The 23,417-nt window shown below is 42.7% G+C and overlaps 1 protein-coding gene across 2 annotated transcripts in view; it reads left to right on the plus strand.

Moving 5' to 3' along the window:
* RHCG (Rh family C glycoprotein) overlaps nt 1-19,798 on the plus strand; it is a 151,222-nt gene extending 131,424 nt beyond the window's left edge. For both annotated transcript variants that reach the window (XM_073618448.1, XM_073618449.1), the window contains exons 8-10: nt 2,818-2,942; nt 5,436-5,509; nt 15,999-19,798. In XM_073618448.1, coding sequence (XP_073474549.1) covers nt 2,818-2,942; nt 5,436-5,509; nt 15,999-16,094 — 295 coding nt within the window. In that variant the 3' untranslated portion in view covers nt 16,095-19,798. The remainder of the gene's footprint in view (nt 1-2,817; nt 2,943-5,435; nt 5,510-15,998) is intronic.
* The last annotated feature ends 3,619 nt before the right edge of the window (nt 19,799-23,417 follow it).

Below are 23,417 nucleotides of genomic sequence, written 5' to 3' on the forward strand. Positions count from 1 at the left end.
TATATTTTATAGTCTAGGCCAGTGGTCTCCAAACTGCAGCCGGTGGGCTGGATGTGGCCCTTTGCTTGCATTCATCCGGCCCTTGAGACACACTTTTTATTCCACCCACTGATACAAAGCACTATTCCTTCCTCTGATACCAACAGTGGGGTATTATTCCTCCCATTGACAAAAACGGAGCATAAATTCTTCCTTTGACATCATTGATGGGGCGCTATTCCTTCCAATGACAAACGATGGGGCGCTATTCTCCCCGCTGACACCAATGATGGGTCACTATTCCTCCCACTGACACCAACGATGGGGCACTATTCTTTCCATTGACACAAATAATGGGGCACTGTTTCCTCTATTGACACCAACGATGTGGCACTATTCTCCCCACTGAAGCCAACAATAGTAGCACTATTCCTTCCACTGACACCAATGATGTGGGCACTATTTCTTCAACTAATACCAATGATGGGGCACAGGGGGTACTATGTTATTTTTTTATTCCCACTGACCACCAAGCCTGAGAGATTATCTATTTCCAAAGGTCCACAGTCCCTGCTAAAGTGTTTGAGGACAGTAAACTGACCCTTTGTTTAGATAGTTTGGAGACCCCTGATCTAGGCAGTAAAGAATTTGAATGCTAATTAGTATGGCCCTTGAGGTTCAAGTTCTCCTATTTTGTGGGTGGTGGGTCAACAGCTTCTTTCTTGTATCAGCCACCAGGATCAATAGAAGATTGCTGGTTGGATTTAAGGAGTTTAGACATTTCTAATATTGGTTCAAGGAGAAGCACAGACATTATTGTAAAGTAAAGCATGGCCACTAGTCCAATGCCAAAGGATGTAGTCAGACAGAAGCAGGGGTCAGAACCATGTAAACTAACTGAGACTAGACAACTATGATACACAGTGACGAAGGAAGCAGAGGAAGCAGAGACTATAGGTTGGGTCATCGTTGGGTGACTGACTCACCACAAGAGGGCAGGACCATGGAATCCCTGGCCTTCCCCAGAACTTTGGATGTAGAGATAGAGTTGTGTGGCTAATTCCCAGGCTTTAACTCTTGCTAATGAAATAATCTAACAAATAGAGGATTAACAGGGGCAGACTGGTGACAGGTTCAAGATAAATAGGTAATAGGTCAGAAGTTTGCTAGAAGCAAACACACAGATGCAGAAACAACCCATCAGCTAGTGCTGGACAAGAAGGTGGCCTGGAATTCTTATAGACACTCAAGACGGGGCTAAAGATGGCCATACTCTAGTAGACATTTGTTTTGAAATATTTATTTTTCTTTAAGAACATTTGTGCCAAATATTCATATAAACGTTCATTTAAAAAAAATAAAAAAACTACTTAGTAGACATCAGAAAGATCAGAGTAATCTTACCAATTCTTAAATGTGATGGTTGCATTAGTTTTCTTTTTTAGGCTTTCTTTCTTCTATTTTCATCAGCTAATCCAGCCTGTCTGTTGTTTTTCAAAAGAACAAGCTGTCAGGGATACGAACTGCAGGGATTTCCAGATCTGTGTAGCTACACTTAAGAAAGTGAAGCCAGACTATATATGATGTAAGCAAGTTTATTAACAGTGAAACAAAACCCATCCAAACACCAGCAAAATACGCAGCCAATGTGAAAATACAGGTGAACCATAACCAACTGACAAAAATACCTAACTAGCAACTAACTATATACAATATATCCAAACACAGATCACAGGGTAAAACTGAAGGTGTAATGAAAGGGGGGGGGGGACCAGGACTGGGATCAGGAACTAGGGGAGCAGATATGAGGCAGCGGGGTACAGGTACAAGAAAAAGACGGGTATCAGATTCAGGATTTAATGGCAAGAAGTACCTGGCTAGCAAAGCAAAACCCTGAAGCACCAGGGAACAGTAGAGGAGGAACTAATTACCCTCACAGCAGCCAGCATCAGGTGGAGACTGAATACCGGGATTTGCTGGCTGCTGGAAGACACCCGCTGGTTGACACTGGAACTACAACCTTCCTCTCTGGGAACCATGGGCCACCAGCAGGTGATCCAAGTCCTGACACATGCTCTCTTCCAGAATTATCAGTTTACAGAGACAACCCATTTAACACTGATATGGGAGCTTACAATGATCAGCTTTTATTTTTTAATGTTAAACCTTTATCCTAAAAGGAATAAAAAAACTGTTTTTAAAGTGTGAGCTGGAGTTTGCCTTCATTTTGTGAATGCATGTAAATCTGCTTGTATATTTAATTCTACCCTGACCTTCAGGCAACACTCTGACAATTCTGCTATCTCTGCGCCCCCTGTGCTCATTCATCCAGAGTAGGGGCACTCCATTACAGGAAGTGTGTTACTGCCCAGATCATCAGGTGAAAGCAGAAGGGAAAAAAAGCCTGAAAAAAAGAAAACAAATTAATCCACCACATCTAATGATTGGTAAACTGCAGTAGATTACATTTTTAGTTCTGGGTTTGGGAAACAGTACAGGAGTTGGATGCAAAAAAAAAAAAAAAGCTATACATACCCAACAAGAGGAGAACATACACATCAATAAATAGCTACAGGTAGGGTGGAGCCACCATACATATGGGAACAGAACAGAGTGATGAGCAGGAGACATACAACACATAGTAGAGAGGTAGAGGAAGTGAAATATGCAACCAGTCCGTATTCAAATCTGCCTTGAGGGCAAATCCTACCAAAACCTATTTAGCTGTAGCAAAGCAATGATTCAGATTAGTCATCAGTAAAAGCTCCTAAATTCTACATTTCCTGCTTTGATCTTAGTCACTAATCTGTAGCACTAAATGCTTTCTTTGCTTTTCAGTCTCGCAGAATTTTTCAGATTTGAAGGTGCATATGCAACCAGAACACCCAGTGTACAAGGTGGATATCAAGCTGCAGGCATATTTGTGTCCCTGGCCTTTTCATTTGTGGGAGGAACTCTAGTGGGTAGGTACTTGCTTCCAATACTGACATTTACAATTTTTCAATGTTACTAAATGTATTATCTAAATGTGGCTTAACAGGTCTGCACTGTGTAGTTATAGGTCCTTGTAAATTTCTAAATGTAATCTTGAGCAGTACTTGGCAAAATCTGGCAAGCAGAACACCGATAACCAGAGACCCTTAAATTAGATGTAGCACTGCCCCCTTGAGGGCGGCTTTGATTTACCGGTTCAACTTCACCGCCCTGATGCTGTGAACACCCCGACCCACCTGACACTCTGGGTTCAGACATCTTCTTGCAGGCACCTTTAAATGACACTCCAACACAAGTCAAATAGATATTATCTTCGGTATTACTGGAATAAAGGTATATGTAAAAAAAAGGGTTATTGATCACCTGAGTTCTGGATAACAGCCAAGACTCAGGTGAGAAATCCCCTAAACACAGCTTAGTTATAGTTCATATAACTAATATCGTTATAGTTCAATCTGAAGCAAGACCGCCCAGGCACGCATCTCCCAAAGAGTAGTGTTCCCTTAAAAGCCATGGCCCATAGTCAGTAGGCAAGAGGCCACCCTGCAGAACCATCCAAAGGCCCCTGTCCTGGTTGGGTCTGTCACAGCCAAATACCCTTATAATACAAGGTACATGAGGCGGATTAGACACATTTTCCCCCTAAAGGAGAACAAGCATCCAATCCTTATCATAGTTGATGTCTGTCAAATCAGGATTTTATGCTGTGCAATAATATATTTGTAGCGCTACCCCTGCAGGAGCCGCTGGTAAATTGGTGCCGTATGTTGTGACGTGGCAGAATGTATTTAGATTCAAATATGTTTTTATTGGGTTTTTACAAGGTGAAACATTGGCAAGCATATTACAATAGTACGTTCAATACATTAATAACATTAAAAAAAAACAGTCTGCTTATTTAGCATACTTTAAATATAGGCCAGTACAATATAGATACATAAACGTATGTTAGCTTGGCTAATTTATGTACAGTTAGTTGTAAAATATCCGATGCATGATACAACCGAGAATCGCCTGTTCTGAGGCCTTGTAGTATGAATCAAAGAAGAGAAAAGGAGAATATAAAGGGGGAAAGAAATCGAGAGGAGGGAATAGATAGGGGTAAGGAGGGTTGGGGAAGACGAGCAGGCCCTGGCACAGCACACTGAAGGGTCCGGTCAGAGTCAGTTAACTAGACGGTGTTAGCAAGTTTTTTAGGGCATCTGAAGTGGAGTAATCAATCCAGATAAGCCATAGGGTTTCAAATTTATCAAAAGTATCATTTTCTAGGGCTGGCAGAATATATTTAATCACAAATGACTAAAGGGTGCACTATTAGCTTAAAAACTCCACCAATCCTGTAAAGGCTTGTTCTTACTACTCTTTGAAGAGCCATCTGTATTCAGATGGTTCTTCAGAGGGCATTTGACAGGTGATGAGGAGGTGTTGTATCACCACCTGCTTTGACTCCTTGATCACTGCACTAGTGCGCCACAGCCACATGTAGGGCTGCTGTTAGAAACCACAGGGCCCCATACAGCCAACCTGACATGGGGCCCCATACAGGCAACCTGACACGGGGCCCCGTAAGGACAGCCTGACACGGGGCCCCGTAAGGACAGCCTGACACGGGGCCCCGTAAGGACAGCCTGACACGGGGCCCCGTACGGACAGCCTGACACGGGGCCCCGTACGGACAACCTGACACGGGGCCCCATACAGCCAATGCTTCAGTTATGAATGAACACAGTGAGTGATCGGTACCGATCACTGATTGTGTGCATTCAGAGGAGGAAGGGGCTGGTAAATATGACATATTTACTGGACCCTTCCCCCACTCTCAATCTTGAAGGATCGTATTGTGTGTTTGCAGCTGCCAGTGGGAAGGAGAGGAGAGAAGCCAGGAGCACTGTGGGGGTGGGGAGGGGGAGCACACAGGGGGGCCTGGGCAGCAGAGGGGAAACGTATGGTGCACAGGGAGGGTGATCAGTGTGGCGGAGGGTGGGGGCAATTACTGCAACTGATCCTTTGAATGGCTCTCTCTGTGGCAGCTGAAAGCCAACAAGAGGGAGAGAAGAACCATCTTTGAGCTGCTGCAGAGAGAGCTGTGCAGGGGATTGGTTCCAGTAATTGCCCCTTGACACACCGATCACCCTCCCTGTCCACATCCAATCCACCCTGGTGCCTGGACCCCCTTGCTGCCCTGCGCCCCATGCATGAGGACTTGTGGTACCCCCTTATCTATGGCCCTGGCCACATGCATTGCACATGGTTTTGTTGAGCTTGCAGAGCAGCCCCATTCACTTAAATGGGTCGCATCTACTGAAAGAGACTGGATGTAATTATTGCTGTGGACATGAAGCAAAGCATCATGGCCACAGCATGTGTACCGTTCTGTTGACTTTATATCAAATGAAGTATTCATGGCCACAGCACTTCAGTTCCTTATCTTCTTTTTTTTTTTTTTTTTTTTTTTTTTTTAGGATTATTACTGAAATTGCCATTTTGGGGGGATCCTTCAGAGGAGAACTGTTTTTTCGATGGTGTCTACTGGGAGGTAAGGAAACAGCAATTATATAATGGTGCTACATTCAAAACCTATACAAACAGCTTATAAAGTGCTAATATACCACAATTTATGAATAAGTAAAGTGCTCTTCATGTAGTAATATTATTAGAAGATGTGTTAATGTGATCTCAAACATATTAAAAAATGCATACAACTGTGTAAACAAATGGTGAATAAAGTGCAACAGGTGCTACAATAAATTGCTAATTCAGAACAACAAGGTAAAAAAAAAAAAAAAGGATCCCAAAAAGTTCTTTAAAAGTGATAATAAAAGGAAAAAAAACAAACAAACATGTTATACTTGCCTGCTCTGTGCAATAGTTTTGCACAGAGCAGCCCTGATCTTTCTCTTCTTGGGTCCCCCGCTGGCACTTCTGGCTCCTCCCCCCCCTGCTGACACTTGCTATGGGGGGCACTCATGCGTGCTCGCTCCCGAGCCCTGCTTTGTGTATCCATAAGACACACAGAGTGGGGATCGTCTCAACCCCCAACCCCCTCTTCACTGGCTGTGATTGACATTGACCATTCCCATTGACTCTCATTGAATCGGGCTCAGGTAAGTATAAGGGGGGTTGGGGGGTGAGAGGTGCATACTGAAGATCTTTTCCTTCACGCATAGAATACATGAAGGTAAAACACCTTCAGCCTAAAAAAACATTTAAAATTTATCAGCATTAGGTAAAGAGGCAAACTAAAGCGGAGTTCCACACTTTTTTTAGTTTATTAAAAGTCAGCAGCTACAAAAAGTAAAAAAAACAAAAACACTCACCTGTCCCACAGTCCAGCGATGCGGGCGCCCGGAGCCTCGCTCCTCTCCCTCTCCTCTCCACCGGCGCCGTCCTAGCAACTGTGGGCACCCGGCCGTCACAGCTTTCAGCTTCACGGCCGGGTACGCACTGCCCATGCGCTAGTGGCCAGGCAATCTTCTGGGACCTGTGCGTGTCCCAGAAGATTGCAGAGAAGGAGGGGCCGCCTAGGGAGGGAGGAGGAGTCACCTAGGCGCCCAAGAGCAGGCAGGAGGAAGTGGGACAGGAAGTCCCACTCTAAAGTAGGTACACACTCCCATAACTCCCAACTTTTTGAGATGGGAATGAGGGACACCTATCAGCAAAAGTATGCAGGCATAGGACACACCCCTGCCATGCCCCTTTTAAAGGAGAATTGTACAAAAAAACAAGATTGGTTAAACCCACAAGTGCTCTTTATACCACTATTACTTCTTTATACTAGCTTTTGGAATTTACAAATACAACAATTTAGATTTTGGATGAAAGGTTTAGTGCTGTAAACACTTTTTGATAGATAAAAAGTGCTTTTTCTATACATCTATATAGATCAGACCAAAATGAGGGACACATGAGGAGGTAGAGGGACAGAGGGACATTGTTCCAAATCAGGGACAGTCCCTCCAAATCAGGGACAGTTGGGAGCTATGCACACTCCCCCCCCCCCCCCATCCCCCATCATGTCAGGGGGCGAGGAGTACTTAAAGCGGAAGTTCCACTTTTGGGTGGAACTCCGCTCTAACTGTGTGCCAAACTGCGTCAACTGTGGTGACCAAGATGTGCCAACTAATCGAAAAGACCAACAAGGAATGTGCTTTGAAGTGCCGCTTTAAAATATCACTGGATAATATTGATCCCTTATTGATAAATAAGTAGTGGACCAACTCTTTGGATTTACTGTATCCCCTCGTCCTCCAGTGACCAGCAGGGGGGTATCAGCAAACCATCTGAGTGTATAAGAGGATGGTTTGTTGATACCTGCATCTATAGCCCTTGCTGGTCATTGGAGGATGGGAGGATACAGTGAATTTATTTAACCATTTCCCCCGGGTTGACATCATATGACGTTGGGGACTTGAGGTGGCGATATCTGAATGATGGGTACAGCTGCAGATATCATCCAGATATGTTTTTTTTTCAGCCAGCGATTCCCTGCAATGTAAAAGCAATCATAGTGGCTGTTTAGCCGCTTGATTGCGTTTACAGGCGGCGGGAGGGGATGACCCCCTCCTCCTGCGTCCTTCGGTGCTTCTCCCAGCTCACCCATGCGGTGGAGGAGCCGGAGAATGAATCTGCTGCCGGCGGCGGTTTACCATAGAGCTGGCCGGAGACTAAATAGTCCCTGGCCAGCTCTATGACCCTCGGAGGCCAGAAGCGACGTCATGACGTCATTTCTGGCGCTGGTAGATGTAAACACTGCTGGTTTTTTTTAGGTTTTTTTTTTTTGCTGGGAAGCCTGAGATCGATTTTTTTTTTTTTTTAATCTCAGGCTTTCCAGCATAGAGGAGAGAAGTGGGGAGTTATAGACCCCAAATATATTCGTAAAGAGGACCTGTCATACCATATTCCTATTACAAGGGATGTTTACATTTCTTGCAATAGGAATAAAAGTGATAAAAAAAACTTAAAAAAAGGGATAGTGTAAAAATTAAAATTAAGCAATAGAATTTTTTTTTTTTTAAAGCCTGTTCGCATATGTAGGTCGCACTCGCATATGTAAACAGCATTCAAACTACACACGTGAGGTATCGCCGCAAGTCTTAGAGCAAGAGCAATAATTCTAAAGTAAGAACTCTGTAACTCTAAACTGGTAACCTGTAAAAATGTTTAAATTGTAGCCTATGGAGATTGTTAAGTACCAATGTTTGGTGCCATTCCATGAGTGTGCGCAATTTTAAACTCTGACATGTTAGGTATCTATTTACTCATCGTAACATCATCTTTCACATTATACAAAAAAATTGGGGTAACTATTGTGTTTTGTTTTTTTTTTTGTTTTTTTTTTTTAATTCATGAAAGTGTTTTCTTTTCAAAAAATTCACGTCTGAAAAATTGCTGCGCAAATACCATGTAAAATTTTTATATAAAATGTTTGGGGGTTCTGAGCAATTTTCTAGCAAAAAAATGATGATTTTTACATGTAGGAGAGAAGTGTCAGAATTGGCCTGGGTGGCAGGTGGTTAAGGAAAAAAAAAATAAAACACAATCAACACGTCATTATGCTGTTATCCTACAGTACGCCAGCCGCTAGTGTGAATGAGCACTTTGTTCTATCTTGGACCTATTGGAAAATGAATAGAAAGTGATAAACCAAAAAAAGAGGACAGCTGAAAAATTCCTGTGGTAAACAAAACTATTGGATGTGCTTTTATAGACAGCACAAGAAAAAACTAAGCTGTAAGGGCTTGTTCACACTAGCAGTTGGGGCGGGGGGGGGGGGTAAAACCCCACTATTTGGCTGTGCTTTTACCGCCTCCCTAGTGCAACCCCCTTTAACTGCACAAGACGGCATCTAAGTGTGTACACTCGCAGCAGCCATGATGCTTTGCTTCGCGACCACTGTAGGAATTCTACCCCCTGCCTCTTTCAACTGGTGTAGCACCCACCAAACGTGAGCCATTCAAGTGAATAGGGCCACTCTCCAAGCACCAACCATATGCAACTCACGTAGTTGCTGCGTGCTAGTGCAGCGATCAAGTGTTTAAAGCAAGCAGTGAGGAGGTGATACAGTGCCTCCTCACTGCTTTTATAAAGAATTAAATGGCTTTTTTGGTGTTTTTTTTTTTTTTTAAATGTGTTCTGTTAGGGCTCATTCACACTAACTTTGATCTGTGAAGAGCGATCAATGTGTGGATCGCTCTTCAGAGATCAAAGCTAGTGTGAATAAGCCCTAACCGAACAAAAGAAAATCACCAGAAAAGTGGTATACTGTATACACAGCCATTCAATCCTTTATAAAAGACTCCTCATTTATTGAGTCGAAGGTAATACTGAACTTCCTTGCAAGTAGGACAAAAATACAAATCTTCTCTTTGCCACTAGATGGCAGTAAAGCATAGTTGACGTGCAATACCACTAAGAAATAAAATGCAATACAATACAATGCAATGATCTAACCATGTATTCAAACTGAGCAGGACCACTCAGAATTCATACATCTCTAACATGGAAGATAAACATGGCAACGAATTTAATTAACATTCATTGTCGTTAACCTGTATATGCTGAATTATTGTTATAATAATACATGCTTGTTGCACTGGCCAATTTAAAGAACTGATGTTAAAGGAAACCTGCAATATGGAGATTGTTATTGCGGATCTCCTCTTATAAAATACTAGTTCCCTGGAGGCCATGTGGATCCAGTGGCTTCAGTGGCTTCCCAGTCCCTGATCCACAACAAATATACAGATTGGAGGCTCTGACTCCACTATTTGTTGCTTTTCATGCCTGCTCTAGGTCAGTATCATGTGACATAGACAAAGAAAGCCAGGCAACTACCATTTTCACAAGGAGGTCAGAAATGGACTTCTTGTTCCTCTCAGTAGATGTTTCTTGTAATGCCCATCTTCATGCAAAAAAAAAAAAAAAATCTAATTTCTCACCACCTGCACCTAGCTGATCACCGTAAAAATTCCTCTAAACCAGACCCTCCTATTACAAAAAAGTGCCTAGGATTTACTTGAGAGTCTACATACAGGGGTAAGCAAACCTACAGAGGTGGAAATCTACCTGAACAACAAAGGTTACCATAATGCGGCATGCTTTTTTTTTTTTTTTTTTTCAACCACTTCAAGACCAGGCCTATTTCTGACATTTGTTGTTAAAATCAATATTTATTACTAAAAAACTACTTAGAACCCCCAAACATTATATATTTTAGCAGAGACCCTAGAGAATAAAATGGCGGTTGTTGCCATATTTTATGTCACACTGTATTTGCGCAGCGGCCTTTTAAACGCATTTTTTTTTTTTTTTAAATACACTTCAATGATTTAAAAAAAACTTAACAGTAAAGTTAGCCCGATTTTTTTGTATAATGTGAAGGATGATGTTACACCGAGTAAATAGATACCTAACATGTCACGCTTATAAAATTTACACTCATGGAAGGGCGACCAACTATGGTAATCTAAAATCTCCATAGGCGCTGTCTTAAAAAAATTTAATGGTTACCTGTTTAGCATTACAGAGGAGGTCTTAGCACTAGAATTATTGCTCTCACTCTAACGATCGTGGCGATACCTCACATGTGTGATTTGAACACTGTTTACATTTGCAGGTGTGACTTACGTATGCGTTTTCTTTGGCGCGAGCAGCGAGCACAGAGAGATGTATCGCTTTACAATTTTTTTTTCCTATTTATTTTTACACTTTCCCTTTAAAAAAAAAAAAATCCTGATCACTTTTATTGCTGTTACAAGGAATGTAAACATCCTTTGTGACAGTAATAGTCAGTGACAGGTACTCTTTATGGAGGGATCGAGGGTCTAAAAGACTCCAAACCCCTCCTCTGCACTTCAAAGTATTTAAAACACCAAAATCTGTGTTTTTGAATACAATGGATTTTTTAAAAACTGGCGCCTTTGGCTGCCGAGTAAATCGGAAGTGATGCTGTGACATGGCTTCCAGAGTACAACATCGGAGACCTAGTGGGATGGGAGACCCGAGCAGAGCGGCAGAAGATAGCAGGAGGGGGGGGGACACATCCCCTCCCGCTGCTTGTAGTAACAGCCAGCCAGGCATCACCCCAGTACAACCACTTTCAGCAAAATGACGTACAGGTATGTGATTTTGTGGGAAGTCATTAAGGTGATAACCTAGCAAGGTCCCAATACAAAGGGAAGGATTTTAGGGGTCATTAGTACATAACCCAGAGTTCAGAGGTCATTAGTGGGTAATGCAGATTTCAGAGGTAAAGAGCAAGTGACACAGATTGCAAAGGTCAGGTGCATTGAATGCATAGAGCAGGGGTCAGGAGTAAATAATGCAGAGATTAGTAGTAAGTAATACAGAATGCTGGGGTCAAGAGTAAGCAAGGCAGAGAGGCAGAGTGCAGGGGTCAGTAGTATGTAACAGAGTTTGTGGGTCAGGAGTAGTGCACACAGGGTTATAAGTATGTAACACAGAATTCAGGGGTCAGTAACATGTAACACAGAATTCAGGGGTCAGTAACATGTAACACAGAATTCAGGGGTCAGTAACATGTAACACAGAATTCAGGGGTCAGTAGCATGTATCACAGAATTCAGGGGTCAGTAGCATGTAACACAGAATTCAGGGGTCAGTAGCATGTAACACAGAATTCAGGGGTCAGTAGCATGTAACAAAGAATTCAGGGGTCAGTAGCATGTAACACAGAATTCAGGGGACAGTAGCATGTAACACAGAATTCAGGGGTCAGTAGCATGTAACACAGAATTCAGGGGTCAGTAGCATGTAACACAGAATTCAGGGGACAGTAGCATGTAACACGGAATTCAGGGGTCAGTAGCATGTAACACGGAATTCAGGGGTCAGTAGCATGTAACACGGAATTCAGGGGTCAGTAGCATGTAACACGGAATTCAGGGGTCAGTAGCATGTAACACGGAATTCAGGGGTCAGTAGCATGTAACACGGAATTCAGGGGTCAGTAGCATGTAACACGGAATTCAGGGGTCAGTAGCATGTAACACGGAATTCAGGGGTCAGTAGCATGTAACACGGAATATAGGGGTCAGTAGCATGTAACACGGAATTCAGGGGTCAGTAGCATGTAACACGGAATTCAGGGGTCAGTAGCATGTAACACGGAATTCAGGGGTCAGTAGCATGTAACACGGAATTCAGGGGTCAGTAGCATGTAACACGGAATTCAGGGGTCAGTAGCATGTAACACGGAATTCAGGGGTCAGTAGCATGTAACACGGAATCCAGGGGTCAGTAGCATGTAACACGGAATATAGGGGTCAGTAGCATGTAACACGGAATTCAGGGGTCAGTAGCATGTAACACGGAATTCAGGGGTCAGTAGCATGTAACACGGAATTCAGGGGTCAGTAGCATGCAACACAGAATTCAAGGGTTAGTAGCATGTAACACAGAATTCAGGGGTCAGTAACGTGTAACACAGAATGCAGGGGTCAGTAGCATGTAACACAGAATTCAGGGGTCAGTAGCATGTAACACGGAATTCAGGGGTCAGTAGCATGTAACACGGAATTCAGGGGTCAGTAGCATGTAACACGGAATTCAGGGGTCAGTAGTATGTAACACAGAATTCGGGGGTCAGTAGTATGTAACACAGAATTCAGGGGTCAGTAGTATGTAACACAGAATTCAGGGGTCAGTAGCATGTAACACAGAATTCAGGGGTCGGTAGCATGTAACAGAGAGTTGAAATATGTAATGCAGAGTTTGTGGGTCAAGATTAAGTAACACAGAAATCAAGGGTCAGATGCAGAGGTCAGTAGTATGTATTGCTGAATGCAGAAATAAGGAGTAAGTAACACAGATTTCAGAAAACAGTAGTATTGTATGCAGAGTGCAGGAGTTTAAATTAATGCAGAGGTCAGTAGTAAGTAATGCAGAATGCTGGGGTCATCAGTAAGCAACAAAGAGTGCAGGAGTCAGTCGTATTTAACACAGAGTTCATGGGTCAGGAGTAGTGCATAATTCAGGGGCCAGTAGTAAGCAGCAAAGAGTTCAGAGGCCAGTGGTATGTTACATAGAGTGAAGGGGTCACTAGTAAGTAACACAGAGTGCAAGAGTTAGTAACACAGAGATCAGAGGTCTGGAATAGTGCTGAGGGTCAATAGTAAGTAACACAGAGTTCAGAGGCCAGTAGTATGTTACACAGAGTGAAGTGGTCAGTAGTATGTATCACAGAGTGAAGGAAGGGATCAATACTAAAAAGCACAGATTTTAGAGGTCAGTAGTATGTTACACAGAGTGAGGGGGTCATTGGTATGTATCACAGAGCAAAGAGGTCATCACTAAGTAGCCCAGAGTTCAAAGGTCAGTAGTAAGTAATGCAGAGTCCAGAAGTATTGTAGATAAACATGAGAGGAAAAACACTGGGGTCAGTCACAATCTACTCGTTACCTGCCTGTGATTAATGTGTTGCTAGCTTCTAGTCTTCTAGTCTTCAGGTTAGTCTTGAATTTTAGGACCAGAGAATTTCTGATGTATTTTACACTGGTTATATGAAACTTTCTAACAGACCCATTCTAGTTTACATACCTCATTTATCAATATACGCTAAATTACCAAAAGTATTGTGACTCTTGCCTTTACACGCATATGAACTTTAATGGCATCCCAGTCTTATGCCGCGTACACACAATCGGACATTCTGACAACAAAATCCTGGATTTATTTACGATGAATGTTGGCTCAAACTTGTCTTGCAAACACGCAGACGCACAAATGTTGTCGGAAATTCCAAACGTTAAGAACGTGGTGACGTACAACACGTACGACGAGCCGAGAAAAATGAAGTTCAATAGCCAGTGCGGCTCTTCTGCTTGATTACGAGCATGCGTGGAATTTTGTGCATTGGAATTGTGTACACACGATCGGAGTTTCCAACAATGGATTTTGTTGTCGGAAAATTTGAGAACCAGCTCTCAAATTTTTGTTGTCGGAAATTCCAACAACAAATGTCCGATGGAGCCTACACACGGTTGGAATTTCCGACAACAAGTGTTCGATGTTAGCTTGATGTCGGAAATTCCAACATGAACACTTGTTGTCGGAAATTCCGACCGTGTGTACGCGGCATTAGTCTGTTGGGTTCAATATCGTGTTGGCCATCCCTTTGCAGCTATAACAGCTTCAACTCTTCTGGAAAGGCTGTCCACAAGGTTTAAGAGTGTTTCTATGGGAATGTTTGACCATTCTTCCAGAAGCGCATTTGTGAGATCAGGCACTAATGTTAGACGAGAAGGCCTGGCTTGCAGTCTCCACTCTAATTCACCCCAAAGGTGTTCTATGGGGTTGAGGTCAGGACTCAGGCCAGTCAAGTTCCTCCACCCCGTCAAGTTCCTCCACCCCAAACTTGCTCATCCATGTCTTTATCGACCTTGCTTTGTGCTCTGGTATACAGTCATGTTGGAACAGGAAGGAGCCTTCCCAGAAGAGTTGAAGCTGTTATAGATGCAAAGGGTGGGCCAACTCAATATTGAACCCTATGGACTAAGACTGGGATGCCATTAAAGTTCACGTGCGTGCAAAGGTAGGCGTCCCAATACTTTTGGTAATATACTGTATATACAATAGTGCAAAAGTCACACCATAACCGATTACTACAAAGACAATTTTTGTATATTGGTTTTGTATAAAGGTTTCTTTTGTCACATTGCGTATGCATATTGCCTATTAGAAAATAAGGAAACTGAATGTTTAGCATTCAGGGCCCCTTTCACATGGGCGTTCCGTAGTTTGTCTTTCATCCATCCATTGACGGTTGAAAAATGGGCAAACGGATGTAAATGGGTGATCATCCATTTACATCTATGTCCGTTCAGGAAACAGACCTAAACAGATATTTACATTTACAAACGGTCCATTTTTGCATTGGTTGTTGAGGAGCCAGCACCTGCCAGTGTCCTAATAACCAGTGACTCATCTCTGCTGTCAATAGTAGGGATGAGTCCTTGGTTGTTGAGGAGCCAGCACCCGCCGGCTTCCTATCAATGACGACTCATCCCTGCTGCCAATGGGGAATTCCCCGCTGACAGCAGAATGTAAACAAAAGAGCTGGAAATAAAACAAAACATTTGGTGTGAGGTCCCCCCAATCCATATCAGGCCCCTATCCGAGCATGCAGCCCGGAAGGCCAGAAAGGAGGGGAGAGGGCGTGTGCGGCCTCTCCCCTCCTGAACGATACCATGCCACATGCCCTCAACATGGGGGGAGGGAGTACTTTGTTCCTTGTTCCCATGTTGATGAACGGGAGGTGACTTATCGGAATCTGGGAATCCCCTTTAAGAAGGGGGCGCTCAGATCCCAGCCCCCCTAAGTGAAAGAGTATGGGATACATAGTACCACTACTCATTCATAAAAAAACAGCAAGTGTGTAAATAAACACACAACACAGTTATTGACGAATCCTTTATTAAAAAAAAGTCCCCTGATGTAGATCCATCATCAATCACCTCATCCAGCTATGTAGATCCACGTCAATCACGATGAATGATGACCGATGGCCCGGTCAAGAAACACTGCCCGCCAGACCCGACCGCTTCCATATTGTGTGGTAAGCTTTAGGCTCTTCTTTATTTGACTCATCTTATTAATGGCAGATGTCCTAACACTTTCCCCAATTATGGTGGCTGTAGCCATCAAATGTTCTTATATGGGCAGAACATCTACTACTCGTGATTTAGGAGGGTTTTGTTTTAGCAAAAAAGGACATACTTGCCAGAATATGACCAGGGTTGGATAAATTATGATGAGGCTTTAGTAGAAAAAGGTAGGCTTGAAGGGATCTAGTGAGATAAGATAACCACTATGGAATCACAATAGCAGTATTTTCTTTCAGCCTTCTGTCTGCACAAATCTTATGAAAATAGACAGAGATAGGCATTTTTATGAGTTCTGAAAAATGTACTGTTTCTCTTGAATTCCCTATGCATATGGATGTGATGTCTGCCTCTGTAGTAAGTGATGATGGCCATGAAGATTCATTCCTTCCTCTTGCTTTCCAGCTTCCTGAAGAGGACCCTGAGTATGCAGATCCTGCCAAAAACTACGTCACTCATCTACCTCATCCTATGAAGCAAGTTGATAAAAACGGAGAATAGAACAAAGCCTAGAACACCGAGTACTGGCAACAAAGCTCAATGCTCATTGTTGTGCTATTGCGTTTGATGTTTTTTTTGTAATTTTTTGTACTATATCAATCTTGATTGACCTTTTCCTTAGAAAATAAAATAGATGCCTTTGATGATCAACTAAGATCAAGCAAAAATGTAAATACTGTGAAAATGAAAATGATTGTTGTAAATATTAGTAAATAGAAAAAAAAAAGCTGATATGATTGTTAGGTTTGCTCTAGGGCAGGGGTCTCCAAACTTTGTAAACAAATGGTCAGTTTAATGGTCTTCAGACTTTAGGGGGGGGGGGGGGGGCAGATTGTGACTAATGGGAGTAGAACATGCCTGGGCATCAGTGGGAGTAAACCATGCCCCATCACTGGTTTTAGTGGGAGGAATAGTGCCCTGTTGTTGCTATCAGTGGAAGCAATAGTGCTCCATTGTTGTATCCGTGGGAGGAATAGTAAAGCATCACTACTGTCAGTGGGAGGAATAGTACACCAGCACTGCTGTCAGTGGGAGAAATCGTGCCCCATATTTGGTGTCATTGGGAGGAAAAGTGTCCCATCACTGGTTTTAGTGGGAGGAATAATGTCCCATTGTTGGTATCAATGGGAGCAATGGTGCCCCATCATTGGTGTCAGTGGGAGGAATAGTACCTCATTGTTGGTGTCAGTGGTAGGAATAGTGCTCCATCGTTGGTATCAGTGGGAAGAATATTACCTCATTATTGGTGTCAGTGGGAGGAATAGTGCCCCATCATTGGTATTAGTGAGAGGAATAGTACATCATTGTTGGTATCAGTGGGAAGAATATTGCTCCATCATTGGTGTCAGTGGGAGGAATAGTGCTCCATCATTGGTATTAGTGAGAGGAATAGTACATCATTGTTGGTATCAGTGGGAGGAATAGTGCTCCATCATTGGTGTCAGTGGGAGGAATAATACCCCAAGGGCCAGATAAAGGCAAGTAAAAGGCTGCACCATCCCCCAGTCCACAGTTTGGAGACCAACGCTCCAGGGCATGGTTTTATTAGAAAGAGGAGAAAGACTGCTATTTACTGAAGAGTAATGCTGATCTACCTGTCCATGTCCTGTCTTCCATTCTGTATTGCCTCCAGCACTTGTCTGCTTGTACAACAAAGAGAATACTCCCACAAACACAGAGTACCAGTGCAATCTACCACCATTCCTGCCATGTTGGTATAAATGTATAAACTGTAGGTGGTAGGTTGCCATTGACCGTTTTTGTGGTATAAACCTGAGGAAAGCTGCTAGAAATGTCTGTAAATTACAATCTGAGTCTGACTGTACTGTAAGTCCTCTAATATGAGGACCAACCAAAACAATCCAATCAATTCCTCAATCAGGCAGGCCTTTGCACTACATAGCTGTTGGCAGATCTAACGGAAATCATACAGAACATACTTGCTTGCCTTTTGGTCTGCTCTCATCCAGATTCACACTTATGGTCACAGCTTCATCTGTTGCCACTGCCACCTTTTCCATCACGTCATCCAGGTTCGGCACCTTCCCTCTTTGAATGTTAAAGCCTGACTCCAGGTTTAATTTGCCTTTGAAGTGGTAGTAAACGCTGCTTTGTCACTTTTACCTACAGGTAAGCTCATAATAAAGCTTACCTGCAGGTAAAATGAAAATCTCATAAACGTGCACCGTTCAGGAGATATTTGCATGTTTTGCAGCTGGTGACATCACCTCTGCATGCACATTGTGCTCTGATTGGATGTCATACTCGAGTGTGCTGCCCATTGAAAGTGCTGTGCCGCGACCATGACTCCTGTGCGCATGTAAGTAACATCATCGTGGCTTGGACATTCAAACGACTGGAGTGCACAAATCGGGAAGGAAGACTGGGTAAAGATGGAAGCCCTGTGAATGGTAACAGCATGTTGCTGGAGGGATTCATTTTACATGTAAGCCTCTCATAATGTGCTAGTATGCAATACATACTAGCACATTATGACATTAAAGTGGTAGTAAACTCTATTTTTGCATTTTTACCTACAGGTTATAATAAGGCTTACCTGTAGGTTAAATGAATATCTCCTAAACATGCACTGTTTAAAAAATATTCTAGTGACCAGCAGCCGGTGACTTTGCCGGCACATGCGCTCTGAAGGAACGGCATACCCGCGCCATTCCTTCATAGCTGTGTGCCGTGCCCGAGACTCCTGTGCACATGTGAGTGACGTCATCGTGGCTCATCCATTCAAGTTGCGGCAGCCGCAAATCCCGGAAGGAAGAAAAAGGAACAGCACACTGCTGAAAAGCTTAATTTCAAGGAAAGTCTTTCATAATGTACTTGTATGCGATCCATACTAGCACATTATGCCTTTACCTTGTAGGGGGAATTTTTTTTTTTCTTAAGGTTTACTACCGCTTTACCTTTTACCACCGCTTTAGTTTGCTTGGACCAGGCTGGTCCAAATAAACTATTTCCTTCACTAAGAGATGTGCTCGCTGTCAGCGCTGTAGAAAATGTATGACGCATCAGCTACATACAGTATATAGCACTGTGTTTTGACAGGGGTACAGAAACTTCTCATACCACTCCTGAAACAAAATAAAGTCGGGCTGAGTGCTGCTCAGCCATTCACAGCCAGATGTATATTTTGAGTGAATAAAAGACTTCTAAATTGGCTGAGGTGGAGAGGTGGATGTCATGCTCTCGACCTCCAGTCAGAGGAAGCTTTGTATTCATTCACAAAATACAAAGCTGCCTGTGAATGGCTGAGCAACACTCAACCCAATTTGATTTTGTTCCCGGAACAGGACAGGAAATCCCCACACTGCTTCTGGAACACAGCACTGTATGCATCTGAGGCTACATACAGTTTATACATCTGTATGTTGCCTCAGATGCATACAGTATACAGTGCAAATTAAAGGAAAGGAAATGATTTGTTTGGACCAGCAGGGTCCAAATGACCTATTAAAAGGTAAATGAAGCCTGGGCTCAGGCTTTAAGTGGACAGTGAAGATGTAGCTCCTGTGCATGCATTTTGGACTTTCATTGTCCTGCCAGCCAGGTCTGTTCTTGACATCTTATAGATAGAGTGGTCTAGGAGTATACACTGCACTGCTCATGCACCACTAGCAGCACCACAGACTGTGCACAGGAGAAGTCTCTTTTACCATAAAGCTCTACCTCCAGCTATTATTTGAAATTTAGTTCCACTTAAGAAATGTAAGTGTCTGAGTCTAAGAAAACACTTGTGAAGTCTAGTACACTGATTGTAACAGACAGAAAAAGGGATCTATGGAACTTGGATATTATATCTGCTTTTCTTGTTATAATCATTCCCCAAGAAAATGTCATCTTCAGAGTTGCCAACATTTCCAAAATATTTCCAGGGACATTTTATTTGCTGTGCGTCCTGCAAGCCATTGTAGGCTGAGAATGTGCTTTAGGAATGAGGAATTCATTTAGAATGGGCGTCGTTATACAAAATAAATCTTATTAACCTATTGTACAAGTTTATTTAAAAAAAAAAAAAGATTTATCATAATAAAGACAGGAACACAGTCAAAGTATGAACCATTAGAATTTTTTTATGTATTTGTTTATCTAGCCAAAAATTTAAGTCTGTAATTAAAGTGCGGAAACCCAGGAATTCTTGCAGACAATACAGTGATAAACACATTTTGCAATAAAATATTTAGAAAACTTCATTTGACACTGGCCTTTCTGTTCTGTTCAGTTTTGTGTGGCTGATGATGGGTTGAAAGATATTGTAGGTGCAGATGGCAAGCAGATGAGGAAGGGGGTGGAGGGGGGTGCAGGAGGACATGACAGTAAAGAGGGGGACAGTGGGTGAAGGAGGGAGTGAAGATGGAGATGGAAGGTGTTTGGGGTAGAAAATAGGGGCAAAAAGGTGGACGGGGAGGGCTAAAGGGGTACATGTGAGTAATTTGCTCCTAGAAGGTGGACAGCTGGCAGCAATATGTTACTTGCTCAGTGTAGGTAAGTAGTTGAGAGCAGTTCTCTAGTTTGGTGGTGGAGACACAGAACAGGCCAGAGTTCTCGTTTTTCACCAGTACACTACACAGCACCCGCAATCCCCCCTTCTCCCACCATGTATAACCCTCCACTCACAGTGCCCCCCCACTTCCCTCCACCCAGGACTATCATCCCTCGGAGTACAGAGATAAATGGTGGGAAGGAATGATATTCTATAAACCAAGTGTCCTATGCAGTGAAGTCAGACACTTTTTTACTAGCCACACAGTGACCCCCAGATAGCAGCATGAGTAGCACTGAGAGCATCACCCATTCCCTACACCAGCCTTTTCAACCGGGGTGCCTTGAGGTTTCTTCAGGGGTGCCTTGGCAAAAGCCTAAAAATTACCCCAAAATTGTATACAAGCTGGTGGGTGGATGAAGCCTACCTTTTAGTTACACAAAACCACAGGTTTTCATTGTGCGCCATTACAACCTTCTAGCTGCCAACCTCCTATCGACCAATGACATCATCAGTTGATAAGGAGGATGTCAGTTGCTTGCATATCATTCATGTTTGACTCTCCCTTGCCTTTCTCCTTTAGCTTTGGGGTCTCATTAGCTAAGTGATGGAGAAAAACTGAGGGAGAAGAGACACATTTTTGCAAAAGTGTATTTGATTTGGAAGAACAAATCCCCTTCAATGTTGGGTGTCTTACCTGTTTTGATGTTGATGAATTATGTAATGCCATCAGAATAGTTTTTACATTTTGGAATGGGGTGCCTTGAGACTGTCCATAATTTTAAACGGTGCCTTGATTCAAAAAAGGTTGCTAAACATTGCCCTAAACTGTGCACAGAGTAGAAGATAACTCTGGCTATAGTGGATAGAGTGCCATCACCCCTAATGTTATACAACAGGAAAAAGCCCTCTAGGGGTGGGACTATATGGGCACTAAAGAAACATCTATTGAATAAAAAATATTATTTATTGGTGCAGAAGAATAAAATCTTAGAGGACATACAGAGCATCAAGCAAATATAATGTAGGTACAGATATACGTAAACAAGGTAATGACACCTATTGTATATCTGTACCTACACTGTCCAGCTGGCTGAATAGTGCATCTGTGCCTTCCACCTGCATCCAAACCCTGGAGCCTCATGCACCAGGGCTTAATGCCTAACATGCATAAGGCCTAAGGGTTCATTTACACCTGTCTGAGAACACAAATGGGAAATGCCTAATGCTGTGATTCCAGGACAACTGAAAAGTGGAACTGTCCTGGCAAATCCGGGACAGTTAATAGGTATGCATCTTAACCACTTACCGACCGGCTCCTGTACATATACGTCAGCACTTTGAAGATGGATATCTCGGTAACGGCAGCAGCTGCTGCCACAACCGAGGTATCCATCTTTACAGGAGCCTGTTCTGTGTACGATAATGGTGGTCTCTGTGGTGGGTTCGCCGCGAGATCACCGTTATCGGTGGCGGGAGAGATGCCACCCCCCCTCCTGCCGCTCTCCCGTGCCCTCCGCCGCTTACCGGAGGCGTCGGTAGCGTTGGAGGAGATCGGGACCTCTCACTGTTGAGGTATGGAGACGAGTGAGGCTAAGATGGCCCCCACCCGTCTCCATACCATAGGAGGGCGGAAGCGGCGTCATGACGTCAGCTCCGCCCCTATGTGTCTTAAAGGCATATTTTTTTTGTAATTTTTTTTTTTTTTTTAGTCCAAATATGAGATCTGAGGACTTTTTGACCCCAGATCTCATATTTAAGAAGACCTGTCATGCTTTTTTCTATTACAAGGGATGTTTACATTCCTTGTAATAGGAATAAAAGTGATCCAAATTTTTTTTTAAAAAAAAAACAGTGCAAAAATAAATATAATAAAGTAAAATGAATAAGAAAATTTAAAAAATTTTTAAAGCGACCTGTCCCGACGAGCTCTCGCGCAGAAGCGAACGCATACGTGAGTAGCGCCCGCATATGAAAACGGTGGTCAAACCACACATATGAGGTATCGCCGCGACTGGTAGAGCGAGAGCAATAATTCTAGCTCTAGACCTCCTCTGTAGCGCAAAACATGCAACCTGTAGAATTTTTTAAATGTCGCCTATGGAGATTTTTAAGGGTAAAAGTTTGACGCCATTCCACGAGCGGGCGCAATTTTGAAGCGTGACATGTTGGGTATGAATTTACTTGGCGTAACATTATATTTCACAATATAAAAAAAAACTGGGCTAACTTTACTGTTGTCTAATTTTTTTATTCAAAAAAGTGAATTTTTTCCAAAAAAAAGTGCGCTTATAAGACCGCTGCGCAAATACGGTGCAAAAAAAAAGTATTTCAGTGACCGCCATTTTATTCTCTAGGGTGTTAAAAAAAAAAACAATATATAATGTTTGGGGGTTCTAAGTAATTTTCTAGCAAAAAAAACTGTTTTAAACATGTAAACACCTAAAATCCAAAACGAGGCTGGTCCTTAAGTGGTTAAAGTTGACCTGAACTAAGAATGTGAACATTTGCTATGTTATAAGGAATGTAGCACCCTCTACCAATAGGTAGGTGCTAGTATGGGATTTTTACTAGATAGTCTGTCAGCACAGGTAAATTTAGGCAGGCCTATGCTTTGAGCTAGGCCTGTCTGTTTTGATCTGGGGGACTGCTATAGCTAGTAAATGCTAGCTATAGCATTTACTTCCTGGAATCCATCTGCCCTTAGCTCGGGCAGGCAGGAGGATGTACTTAGCGTAAAAAAACCCTCTTTCCCTCCTGAAGACTCCTGGGATGTATGACATAATTTGCCTAGTCTTGGAAACTAGGAAGTAACTAAAGAAATGTAAAACAATGTTTAAAAAAAGTAAATATGATATAATTTCTATTTACTAATGCTAGCAGCAAAAGGATTCAAAATAGTCAATGTTGATTGAGAGAGTGAAGTTCCACTTTAACATGTTAGATGTGCATATTGTGTTAATGCAAAGAAGACACAGGTGGAGCAGAGTAGGGACTGGTCAGAGAGATTTCATTGATGCAGCTTTTCTTAGCTAACTTAAACATGTATTTCTATGTAGGTGAACTAAAAATCTCTTTTTTTATAATATAAAGTTTGCTAGAAAGAGTGTAAAGCAGTGTGCAGAAGATTCATCCAGAATATTTAGTATTGACATGTGGTCACCCCCCCAGCACCTGATGGATTATATACACATGGAAGATATTGAGGTTTGAGCATAGATATATCCTACTTCTAGACAAATAAAATGGAGAGCTGCGCCAATAACAATATGTAAATTAGGATTGGTGAAAACAATAGTCCATATAGTCAGTCCTTCAATGACACCACA

Source organism: Aquarana catesbeiana, linkage group LG03, assembly GCF_042186555.1.
Source record: "Aquarana catesbeiana isolate 2022-GZ linkage group LG03, ASM4218655v1, whole genome shotgun sequence".
Classification (NCBI taxonomy): Eukaryota; Metazoa; Chordata; class Amphibia; order Anura; family Ranidae; genus Aquarana; species Aquarana catesbeiana.